Here is a 12,831-nt window from a genome sequence, read left to right as displayed (position 1 = left end):
TGAAGATATTTAGAGAAACTCTGGAACAAACCAGGCCCATTCACTGGCTGGCGTAGAGGCTAATTTTAAAGACAGAAAAACATCCCAGTTCTTTAGGTTTGCATTATGGCTGCCTGTGGCCCAGCCCGGGAGGTAGCCATGAGTGAGACCTCATCGTCTCTGGTGCCTCCACCTTGGCTTCCCCGGGCTCAGAAGGCGCCATGAGGACCCACATTGCCTGACATGGCCACGGTCTGGGATCAGAGGCAGGGACCATGGACCTGCTGCCGCCTCCGAGGCAGGACCTGGACCGATCCAGCCTCTGCTCTTGCGCGAGGGAGCCTCCTCCGCACCTGGGCCCAGCCCTGCAGTGAGGCCCATGGGGTCAGACTGCAAAGCAAAGGTGCGGGCCGGGGTGGGCCTCGCAGAGACAAAGGCCAGCCCTGCCTGCTCTCAGAAGGCCCAGCCCCGGGCCCGAGCCCCTGCCAAGAGGAAGTCCTTGAGTCCCGGGCGGGGAAGGGGGCACCGGCTTCCCAGGGCCCCGCTGGCCGCAGCAGGAAGTTGGCCAGGGCTTGGCCGTGAGCGGGGCAGGCCGGGCTTCTCGGGAGCGTGGGCGAGGCCGGCCAGGGAGGGGGAAGGACCGGGTATATGAAGCCTCATGGTCAGGCTCCGGCACCCGCAGGCCCCCAGCGCGCCCCAGCCCCTGCGCCATGAAGCTCGCCGCCGCCCTCCTGGGGCTCTGCGTCGCCCTGTCCTGCAGCTCCGGTGAGTGCTCTGGGCTCCAGACCTGCAAGGTGGAACTCGGTGCCCGCTGCGCCCCGGCCCCCGCCCGCGCAGGTCCTGGACCCCAGGGTCCTTGCAGCCTCGCCGGCGCTCTGAGGGCTCCTCCCCGCGGCTGCCCTCCCCAGGGCCTCGCGCCTGCACTTCCCGTGCCTGCAGCCCTCGGCCTCCCAACTCTCAGGGCCAGGACAGCGGTCACCCCTGGCCTGGGAACAGCCGTCTGTCCCCTGTCTGGCGACAGTTCCTTTATCCTGCAAGGCGCAGCGCGAGTGTCCCCTCCTCTGGGGGCCTGCCCTGGAGACAGCACAGAGTTCACCTGTCCTGCCACCTCCAGGCCACCCCGGTGTCCCGGCAGCGTATCCTAGCGGGGCCGCCTTTCCAGACCCGCCTGTGTCGCCGGGACTCGCACCCGGAAGGCCTCAGCGCAGGAGGGAGAGGGCGGTCAGGGAGCCGGGCAGGGCGTGAGGGTTCCTTGGCACCTCCCGCGAGGGCGCGTCCTGGCCGGCCTCCTTGGGGACCAGGGCGCACAGACGGTGACCGCTCCCGGTTCGCTTGCAGCTGCTGCTTTCTTACTGGGCTCGGCCAAGCAGGTGGCCCAGCCTGTCGCTGCGCTGGAGTCGGCGGCAGAGGCCGCGGCCGGGACCCTGGCCAATCCCCTCGGCACCCTCAACCCGCTGAAGCTCCTGCTGACCGCCGTGGGCATCCCCGTGAACCACCTCATAGAGGGCTCCCAGAAGTGTGTGGCTGAGCTGGGCCCCGAGGCCATGGGGGCCGTGAGCGCCCTGAAGGCCCTGCTGGTAACGCGGGTACCCCGGGTGCCCTCCCTATGCGGGCGTCCCTTTCCCGCCAGCCTCAAAATTGCACCAGAGGTGTCCCGGGCCTACATCAGGGCCGTTTCCCGTCCTGCTCCTCCAAGCCCTGTCCCTGGGAGAAGTCTGGGTCTCCCGGGGGAAACGGGTGAGGCGCATCCGAGCTGCAGGGGCGGGGAAGGCGGAGGTGGCCGGCGCCCACTCCGGACAGAACCAGCCGCTGCTGCGCCCTCGCCTGAGTTCTTGGTGGCAGGGCTGGGGGCACTCAAGCGCGACTTCTGCTTTCCAGGAGGCCCTGACAATGTTTGGCTGAGCCGAGACTGGAGTCGCCTCACCTGAGGATAAGACGCTGCCCACCCGCGAGGGCTGAAAACCCCCACCGCGGGGCGGACAGTCCATCCCCTTCCCCTGCACCTCTCAATAAACGTGGTTAAGAGCAATTTGCGCCTGATATTTTCTCACCCAAATGCTGATCCCTGTGGGGGGCCGAGAGTGCCAAGTCCCAGATTTTGTGAGGGCTGTGTGGGAGGGAGGGAGGGTACAAGAGTCTGCAGGTGGCATAGAGCCAGCAGTGAAAGGTGACAGAAAAGGGGCCGGTATCAGAGGCAAATCGGATTTGGAAACACAACTAGGAGGTCTTTCTTCCTGTCGTGCTCTGTAATTGTTGATGGAACATGGACGTTACCCACTCCTTAAAGCCTGGCGGCAATGCGAACGCTCCAAAGACCTTCGTTGCTAAAATTTGAACGTTTTTATTTTTTCTCTCTTTACTCGTAGATTTCTTCCTCGGAATGGGAAGGACTGAGGGCTGCAGGAAATCCACTGATGGGCTTGTTTTCCCTGTGGTCTCTTCTGGTTTCATTCAAATAGCCTAGTGACTTTGATTCCTTCTACTCTACCCGAGAGACCACCATTTCTGGACTTATCCTAGTGTCGGTGGGAAGGTGCCCAGACATCGACGTCCATTTCAGGGGAAGCCTCCCAGGAATCTTCCTTGCTGGGATAAATAACGCTGCTTCAGGTGGCTTGAGCAGGGCTTCCCCCCATTATGACTACCCACACAAGATTTAAAACATTTTTTGGCTGGGCGCAGTGGCACACGCCTGTAATTTCAGCACTTTGGGAAGCCGAGGCAGGTGGATCACTTGAGTCCAGGAGTTTGAAACCAGCCTGGGCAACACAAAGAAGCACCGTCTCTATAAAAACATAAAAATTAGCTGGGCATGGTGGTGTGTGCCTGTAATCCCAGCTACTGGGGAGGCTGAGGTGGGAGGATCACTTGACCAAGAGAGGTCGAGGCTGCAGTGAGTCGTGACTGCACCACTGCACTCCAGCCTGGTCAGCAGAGAGATACCCCATCTCAAAATACATAATTAATAAAGTAAAAATCTTAGTCATTTTGATGAGTTCACTGTCAAACCACAAGGAAGAAGCCACCTGGATCCAGATTCCATTAAATCTTATCATCAACACATTGACCCCAAGGTCATGAAGGGTTGTGAATCTTCATGGGGAGGGGAAGGCTTTGGTCTGGACAGTAGTGAGCCAAGAGTGAGAACCATAAGGTCGTGGGGACACAGATCCCAACACGAGCCCAGGCTTACCTCCCCCAGTACTACACATCCGGGCTTTTCACGAGCTGTCTGCTAACAATTCCTCGACTAACTAGATTAAAACATCCAGGTAAATCATTACGGGAGCATGGCAGGCTACAGCAGGGACTATAGAACTGTTGGAACTGATGGTGGGTGGGCTGTGGTGCTAGACCAAGGACTCCATCCCGAGACGGCCCTGCTACCCTCCACCCCTGCAATCTCCCCAGGAAAACAATGGGGGAAAGCAAAGTGCTTAGCAGAAAAGGGGAACTGTGAACATCAGTTAAGTTCCAAGACCAGCTGCAATGCTTAGCTTCCTTCCTCCTGTAGATTCCTGGAAGACAGATCAACATAATCCTGCAGGTGCTGAGCATACTGTTCTGCAGTGAGCAGGTATATGCAGACCTGCCCCCAAAGACCAAGGGAGCTAAGGGGCCGAAGAAAGAGTCTGACAAATCCAGTTTCTCACAAAGAAACACTTAATAGGGACTTAGAAACAGAAGCCGTCTCGGGTGGCCTCGAGGCGGTGCACCCCCACAGCGCTAACTCCCAGACCCAGGGTTTGTAGTATGTCAGACAGAAAAGGTACACATGCTTCAACAGGGGCGTAGAAGACAACTGAAGTTGACCTCCCAGGGCAAGGAAAGAATGTTATGCCCAAAGTGCTGGGACTACAGTTATGACCCATGGTGCCCAGCCCAAGAATAAAATGTTTTAAAATGGTTACTATTTTAAAAATATTTTATATTGCAAGAAAAGACCAAATACAAATTCTTTAAAGCAACCTCTAAAAATTGAAATTAGGAAAAGAAGTAAACTTACCTTGGTTTCTAATAGTGGCATAACCACCAAAGGACTCTTCTAAGTAATGTAAAAATGTGGTAACTTCATTCTACACCCTGGGATGGGTCCACCCCAAGGACAAGAGAAACTGTGAAAACAATTTTAAGCTTCCTTCATTGGTGGTATTGCTATACTGAGGCCGCTCTGTGCATATTCTATGATAAGTCAGATGTGTAATTATGTTCATGTCATTAAAGTCAGATTTCTGCCAAGTTAAAAGAAGATGCTGATGACCAGGCACAGTGGCTCACGCCTGTAATCCCAGCACTTTGGGAGGCCAAGGCGGGCAGATCACCTGAAGTCAGGAGTTTGAGACCAGCCTGACCAACATGGGGAAACCCTGTCTCTACAAAAATACAAAATTAGCCAAGCGTGGTGGCGCACACCTGTAATCCCAGCGACTCAGGAGGCTGAGGCAGGAGAATCGCTTGATCCTGGGAGGCAGAGGTTGCGGTGAGCCGAGATTACGCCATTGCACTCTAGCCTGGGCAATAAGAGTGAAACTCCATCTCAAAAAAAAAAAAAAAAAGCTGATGATCTATTAAGTAAAACCCTAGAGTTGCTCAAGATCACACCTGGAAGTACAATTGTAAATACCAGATTTACTTTTTTAGAGATGGAGTCTGACTCTGTCACTCAGGCTGGAGTATAGTGACACGATCACAGTTCACTGCAGCCTTGAACTCCTGGGCTCAGGCGATCTTCTCACCTCAGCCTCCCAAGAAGCTGGTATTATAGGTGTGAGCCACTATACCCAGCTTTTTCTTTTTTTAAAATTTATGACTGGCATGGTGGCTCATGCCTGTAATCCCAGCACTTTGGGAAGTCAAGGCAGGAGGATCCCTTGAGCCCAGGAGTTCAAGACCACACTGGGCAACAAGGTAAAACTTTGTCTCTACAGAAAATTTTAAAGATTAGCTGGATGTGGTGGCACACACCTGTAGTCCCAGATACTTGGGAAGCTTAGGTGGGTTGCTTGCCCAGAGGGAGGAGGCTGCAGTGAGCTGTGATTGCGCCACTGCACACTAGCCGGGGTGACAGAGAGAGGCTCCTTCTGTGGGTGGCAAAGCAAGACCCCGTCTCAAAAAAAACAAACAATCCAAAAACCAGCATTAACAGGAGTTTGGAAGTTGATTCCAAACTAATGAATAACTGAGGGGATCAAGGCTTCAGGAAGCAACTGCAGATGTGGTAGAAATAACAAGAGAACTTAAATTAGAAGTGAAGCCTGCCTGAAGATGTGATTCAATTGCTGCAACCTCGTGATAAAACTTTAACAGATGAGGAGTTCATTCTTACAATGAGCAAAGAAAGTGGTTTATTGAGATAGAATCTACTCCTGGTGAAGAGGCTGTGAACCTCACTGAAATGACCACTAGGATGTAGTTTTAGAAGAGTATATAAACTTAGTTGATAAAGCAGCAGCCGATTTTGAGGGGATTGACTCCAATTTTGAAAGAAGTTCTACTGTGGGTAAAATTCTATCAAACAGCATTGCATGCAACATACAGATAAATCTTTTGTGAAAGGAAGAGTGAATCAATGCTGTAAACTTCATTGTCTTGTTTTAAGAAATTGCCTGAAGGCCAAGGCGGGTGGATCACGAGGTCAAGAGATCGAGACCATCCTGGTCAACATGGTGAAATCCAGTCTCTACTAAGAATACAAAAAATTAGCTGGGCGTGGTGGCGTGTGCCTGTAATCCCAGCTACTCAGGAGGCTGAGGCAGGAGAATTGCCTGAACCCAGGAGGTGGAGGTCGCGGTGAGCCAAGATCGCACCATTGCACTTCAGCCTGGGTAACAAGAGCGAAACTCTGTCTCAAAAAAAAAAAAAAAAAATTGCCACAGCCACCCCAACTCTCTTCAACCACCACCCCGATCAGTCAGCAGTCATCAACACTGAGATAAGATCCTCCAGCAAAAAGTTTATGACTCACTGAAGGCTCAGATGATCATCAGCATTTTTAAGCAATAAAGTATCTTAAAATTAAGGCATGTTCCTTAAGACATAATGCTATTGCATACTTAATAGACGACAGTGTCATGTAAACATAACTTGTACATGCACTGAGAAACCAAAAAGTTCACAGCTTGCTTTACCGCAGTGGTCTGAAACAAAGCCCACAGTATCTCCCAGGTATGCCTGAATTCAGCTGTCCCAGCACCATTCATTGAAGACGCTATACTTTCCCCTATTGAGGTGTCTTGGCATATTTGTCACAAATCAATTGGCCAGAAATGTAAGGGTTTATTTCTTGGGCTCTCTCAATTCAATTCTATTGACTAATTTACTGTCTTATGCTAGAACCACACTGTATTGATTACTGTAGCTTTGTAATAAGTTTTAAAATCATTTAAGTCCTCCAACTTTGACCCTTTTCAAGACTGTTTGGCTATTTTGGGGGTCCCTTGGATTTCCATATGATTTTAAAGATTAGATTGTCAATTTCTGCAACAAACAAAAAGTCAGCTGGGATTCTGATAGAGACTGCATTGATTCTGTAGATCAATTAGGGAGTATTGCCATCTTAATATTATCATTCAACCCAAGAACATGAATTCCTTGCTTTCTTGGGGGAAAGCCTTTCATCATTGTAAATGCCCCTTATCAGGTTGAGGAAGTTCTCGTATTTTCAGACTTCCCTAGTTTCACTTCATTGATTGGATAATATACTTTGTATGATCAATTCTTTTGAGCTTATTATGGCTTGTTTTATGGCATCACATATGATCTGACCTATTCCATGTACACCTCTGAAAAACGTATATTCTGGTATTGTTTTACGTGTCTATTAGGTTCAGTTGGGATTTTTTTTTTTTTTTTTGAGACAGAGTCTCACTCTGTCCCCAGGCTGGAATGCAGTGGCATGATCTCGGCTCACTGCAACCTCCACCTCCCGAGTTCAAGTGATTCTCTTGCCTCAGCCTCCCGAGTAGCTGGGACTACAGGTGTGCACCACCACACCCAGCTAATTTTTTGTATTTTTAGTAGAGACCGGGTTTCACCATGTTGGCCAGGATGGTCTTGATCTCTTGACCTCGTGGTCCACCTGCCTTGGCCTCCAAAAGTGCTGGGGTTTGGCGTGAGCCACCGCGCCCGGCCTAGTTGGTGTTAAGTTTCCTATTACCTTATCGATTTCTGCCTAGTTGTTCCATTGAGAAAGGTACTGAAATTTCCAACTATTATTACTGAATTGTCGATATCTCCCTTCCATTCTGTCAGCTTTGCTTCCTGTAGTTTGGGGCTTTGTTGTTTAGTGTTGCTTAACGTTGTAAGACACGCTTCTTTCTATCTAGGAACTCTGTTTTTGTTTCCTACTCATTTTGTCAGATATTAGCAGAGCCCCAATTTATTTTTTATTTTTTGAGACAGAGTCTCACTCTGTCACCCAGGCTGGAGTACAGTGGCACGATCCTGGCTCACCACAACGTCTGCCTCTCGGGTTTGAGCGATTCTCCTGCCTGAGCCTCCCAAGTAGCTGGGATTACAGGTGCACGCCACCATGCCTGGCTAATTTTCTATTTTTAGTAGAGATGGGGTTTCACCTGTTGGCCAGCCTGGTCTCAAACTCCTGACCTCAGGTAATCCTCCCGCCTCAGCCTCCCAAAGTGTTGGGATCACAGGCGTGAGCCACCACACCCAGGCTAGCCCCAATTTTTATAGTTCCTGTTTGCATGACATTTTCATCCATCCTTGTACTCTCAGCCTGTCTGTAACCTTTATAACTAAAGTGCATCGCCTATAAATAGCATATAGCTGAATCTTATTTTCTTCAGTCTCATTTCTTTTGGTTGGATTGTTTAATCCACTCATTTAATGTTACCGACACTTTGACTTATGTCTGTTACTTTTCGTTTTCTGCCTCATCTTTGTTCCTCCTTTACCACCTTCCTAAAATGTAGTGTTGAAAAAATAGATTCATATACCAAAGTTGTACCAAGTATACTTGTTTTCTCATAACTGAATCAATCCCCAAAATCATTAAAAAAATTTTTGGATCTAGATCAACAAACCTGGTATTTCGGTTTTAGAGGAATCTATTGGACTTTGTAACAAAAGTATTTGTTTCTAAGTACTCATGAATTCTTGTGTTTACTCTAGAACATGAACATCAAATTCAAAGGAGTAATGCACAATTTGAAAAACTCTAAATTTTATATTTTTGAGACAAGATCTCCCCATATTGCTCAGGCTGGTCTTAAAACTTCCAACCTCGCCGGGCGCGGTGGCTCACGCCTGTAATCCCAGCACTTTGGGAGGCCGAGGCGGGTGGATCACGAGGTCAAGAGATCGAGACCATCCTGGTCAACATGGTGAAACCCCGTCTCTACTAAAAATACAAAAAATTAGCTGGGCGTGGTGGCGCGTGCCTGTAATCCCAGCTACTCTGGAGGCTGAGGCAGGAGAATTGCCTGAACCCAGGAGGTGGAGGTTGCGGTGAGCCGAGATCGCACCATTGCACTCCAGCCTGGGTAACAAGAGCAAAACTCCGTCTCCAAAAAAAAAAAAAAAAAAAAAAAAAAAAAAAAAAAAAACTTCCAACCTCAAGCAATCCTTCTGCCTTGGCCTCCCCGAGTGCTGGGATTACAGATGTGAGCCACCACACCTGGCAGCTACTCTAAACTTGTCAATGTGTCAACAGCGTTCGAATTTTACTTGTAGTTTTTGCGACTTATAAAATGTTGATTACAATTAAACTTTTAAATGTTAGAAAATGTGTCAAATCCATATTCTTGATTTGTATTATAAAGTTACAATTTCAACATAAATTCTTAGACCTGTCTGTAAACATTACAAAGAAGCTTTTCCTTTCCCTGGAGCTTCAACTTTGGGTCATTAATATTTAGTGTGATATTGGTGAGAAAACGTGCACCTTATACTGACATTCTTTGCTTCAGTTTATTGCATCTATGGTAGCATCCCTTCTGCTGCAAAAGAATCTTAAATTGGAATCAACAGAATGAATCATTAAGACTCCTTCACAATTCAGCAAATAATCATTAGTTAAGACTACAAGATCTTTAAACTGTCTTCTGTTTCTTTGAATGGTTCACAAACTGGTGGTAATTATTGACCTGAACCTATATACTGGACAATTTTTAACAACTGTGTCCCTGACATCTTTTGAAAAATGTTTCAGAAAACTGAAACAACTGTTTTTAATAAGCACCATATGGTGCAACAAAAAGGGACTCCATCTCAGATTTTTGACCTCACACAGCTGGAGCACTAACAGTAGTGAAAAACTTTTTTTTTCGTATCTAGCTGAAGTTCTTTGGCAGATGGAAAAGATGCAAAAATATGCCTAAAGTGTGATTTTTTTCAGGCTAAGAATGCACATTTCTGTGTAAATTTGGAAATCTTTTAAGAAATTATTTGAAAAGTATTAACTGAGCAGTGTGTTTTATGCTGTACACTCATCTAAAGTAAACAAGTACTTGGCAAGGCGTGGTGGCTCACGCCTGTAATCCCAGCACTTTGGGAGGCTGAAGTGGGCAGATCACAAGGTCAAGAGATCGAGACCACCCTGGCCAATACAGTGAAACCTCGTCTCTACTAAAAATACAAAAACTAGCCGGGTGTGGTGGTGTGCGCCTGTAGTTCCAGCTACTCAGGAGACTGAGGCAGGAAAATGGCTTGAACCCAGCAGGCGGAGGTTGCAGTGAGCCGAGACCGTGCCACTGCACTTCAGGCTGGGCAACAGAGTGAGACTCTGTCTCCAAAAAAAAAAAAAAAAAAGTCTGAATGCAGTGGCTCACACCTGTAATCCCAGCACTTTGGGAGGCCGAGGCGGATAGATCACAAGGTCAGGAGATCAAAACCATCCTAACATGGTGAAACGCCATCTCCACTAAAAATACAAAAAATTAGCCAGGCATGGTGGCACGCACCCATAGTCCCACCTACTCGGGAGGCTGAGGCCAGAGAATCGCTTGAACCCAGGAGGCGGAGATTGCAGTGAGCCAAAATTGCGCCACTGCACTCCAGCCTGGGTGACAGAGTAAGGTCTCAAAAAAAAAAAGGGGGGGTGTACCCCTTTCACTTTCCCATGGAAGAAGGTAAGCCCTTTTATAACATAACTGGCCAAATCTATATGCTTGAATCCTATTAAAAATTGTCTTAATGTTGGACATTTCAGTGATTAATTTCATTCATTTTTATCCATCAAGGGGAATCATTAAATTCAAGATGTATTTTTTTTTTTACACACATTTTTTCTTTGCTGTGGTAAGGCAAACTGCAGCTGTCATTCGTCCTGACATTTGTGATACAGCTAGCTGGTGACAGACCTAGTATGGCAGCTGGAATTGGCCCCGCATTTCCGCTCAGTTCTGTATCAGAACTGATTTTAAATTCAATAAGTTGTCTATACTTTTTAAACTAGAAAAATATGAACACACATCTCACTTTGCTAATTAGGACTTACATAGGCACAGTAACTCTGTCTGCATAGAACATTCAATAAACACATTATGTTACTTTGGTTAGTAGTAAAATGCTGTTAGAATGAATTCTTTGATATCATCTGGCAATGTGTTTATGTAGAATACAAACAAGCCTCTATCTTACACAATGCAACAATTAAATGTGATCCTATAAAAATCAACTTTTGCTTAACAAAAAATAAATTTTTACAGTACCAGTCACAACAGTCACATTTCAAATGCTCAAAAGCCACACGTGGCTAGAAGCCATTATACTGAACAACAGAGTTGTTGCATGAGGGGAGCTTCGCAGAGCTGAGAATTCTTGGATCCCTCCCTTCATTGATAAATATGTTGCTCTACTTACCCATCTTTGAATGCTTGGTCTTACTAGCAATTTCAGAAAGGCAGTCTTTTTACATTTAAACTATTTTATTAATACAAAAAGCCAAAGAGAAATAGGCTACAAGAATTAATGTAGCATCAAATTCTACCTTTTATCATGTTCTGGAATTACTAAGCCATTTAGTAGGGGCACACTGGCTTTCTCTTGGAGACTAAAATCTGAATGAATGATAATGGGGAATGAAGGAAAATCCAGCTTGAGAAACAAGATTTTTCGACTAAATACTTTTGTCAGTAAAAGTAACATGGCACATACTTCAGTAACTTTTTTGGGTTTTTTAAGACAGGATCTTGCTCCGTCACCTAGGCTGGACTGCAGTGGTGCAATCTCAGCTCACTCCAACCTTAACCTCCCAGGCTCAAGTGATCCTCCCATCTCAGCCTCCTGAGTGGATGGAACAATAGGCATGTGCCAGCATGCCCGGCTAATTTTTGTATTTTTTTGTAGAGGTGAGGTTTTGCCATATTGCCCAGGCTGGTCTTGAAGCCCTGGGCTCAAGTGATCCGCCCACCTCAGCCTCCCAAAGTGCTGGGATTACAGGCATGGGCCACTGCACCTGACCTATTAACTCTTCTATATTTATTTTTTGACAATTATATAAGGAACAAAACTTAATGAGTTAAAACTACATACCATCATACACTGTGCATAATGACATTTTAATCAAAGATGGACCACATATTTGAGAATAGGCCATAAGATAGAACAGAACTGCCTATTCAGATACACCTTTTTTTTTTTTTTTTTTTTTTTTTTTGAGACAGTCTCACTTTGTAACTGAGGCTGGAATGTAGTGGCACAATCTCCTAACTGATACCTCCACCTACTGGGCTCAAGCAATTCTCCCACCTCAGCCTCTTAAGTAGCTGGAACCACTGGTGTGTGTCACCATACTCAGCTAATTTTTGTATTTTTTATAGAGACGGGGTTTCGCCATGTTGCCCAGTCTGGTCACGAACTCCTGGCCTCAAGTGATCTGCCCACCTCGATCTCCCAAAATGAGAGATTACAGGCATGAGGCACTGCCCCCAGTCTCAGACAAACCATTTTTTTATACTGTATTTTTACTTTTTTCCACGTTTAGATACACAAATATTTACCATTGTCTTACAACTGCCTATAGTATTCAGTACAGTAACATGCTGTACAGGTTTCTAGCCTAGAAGCAACAGGCTAAGCCACACAGCCTAGATGTGTAACAGGCTACACCACCCATGTTTGTGTAAATACACTCCGATGTTCAAACAATGGCAAAATCACCGAAGGATGCATTTCTCAGAACATATCCCCCTAACGTGCATCATTGTACTAAGAATTAAGTAGAACACGCCTGCTTTAAAAATCGGAGATCAAAGCAAATATTCATTTAATCGAAACTGTCCAGATTTTAAATGATTTTTCCCGCATCTACATAAAAATTTACCTTGTAGAAGTTGTTTCTAAAAGTAAAGGAACTCACGCTGTTTTCTCAATCGGAAGCTGCCATCTGAAGACTCAGGAAGTCAAGTGTTTTTAAAGTTTACATATACAACAAAATACATGCGACAAGTAAAACATTTAATGAATTATTATAACCCCAACACAATGTTTGCTACTGTATTTAAAAGCATTTATTTAAAATATGTCAACCTCCTTCCAAAAGACGGAAGACACATGAGCCCATTTCTTATATTATGAGGTATATGGTAACAACAATGAAAATCCTAAATGCAAAAGGACCATCAGTTGCCTAAATATAAAATTGAACTTTGGCAAAGATATGAGTGTTATACAGAATAACACAGCCAATAAAGAAATACATTTGTTTACACCATCTCCCCATATCATGGCCCTGTTCCCCTGCACTCTTCCCTTTGGAAGGGTGAGTCACAACCCTGTCCCAGATGATTCAGAATTTTAAATACGTGGTCTGCTGATTAACATTTATTTTTCCTCAAACCTCAGTACTACAGCTATATAAATTACACTTCTAAAATATTTGAAACAGATAAC

General features: G+C 46.3%; 1 protein-coding gene across 1 annotated transcript; it reads left to right on the top strand.

Moving 5' to 3' along the window:
- The first annotated feature begins 655 nt into the window (after positions 1-655).
- Positions 656-2,007, top strand: SCGB3A1 (secretoglobin family 3A member 1). Its single transcript, XM_012451510.2, has 3 exons — positions 656-744; positions 1,318-1,556; positions 1,858-2,007. Exons 1-3 carry the CDS (start codon positions 690-692, stop codon positions 1,879-1,881), a joined length of 318 nt encoding a protein of 105 aa, XP_012306933.1. The 5' UTR covers positions 656-689; the 3' UTR covers positions 1,882-2,007.
- The last annotated feature ends 10,824 nt before the right edge of the window (positions 2,008-12,831 follow it).

This window comes from Aotus nancymaae, unplaced genomic scaffold (assembly GCF_030222135.1).
Source record: "Aotus nancymaae isolate 86718 unplaced genomic scaffold, 86718_ANA_hifiasm-v0.15.2.pri h1tg000015l_1, whole genome shotgun sequence".
NCBI classification, from domain to species: domain Eukaryota; kingdom Metazoa; phylum Chordata; class Mammalia; order Primates; family Aotidae; genus Aotus; species Aotus nancymaae.
The sequence above is the reverse complement of the archived record's forward strand: the minus strand, read 5'-3'. Positions and strand labels throughout refer to the sequence as shown.

What these genes read in the sequence shown, in the direction of transcription:
- SCGB3A1 (XM_012451510.2), top strand. Translation starts at nt 690, where the DNA reads ATGAAGCTCGCCGCCGCCCTCCTGGGGCTCTGCGTCGCCCTGTCCTGC. An exon ending in CGCCCTGTCCTGCAGCTCCG is followed by an intron (nt 745 to 1,317) that starts GTGAGTGCTCTG and finishes GTTCGCTTGCAG; the next exon opens with CTGCTGCTTTCTTACTGGGC. An exon ending in GCGCCCTGAAGGCCCTGCTG is followed by an intron (nt 1,557 to 1,857) that starts GTAACGCGGGTA and finishes TCTGCTTTCCAG; the next exon opens with GAGGCCCTGACAATGTTTGG.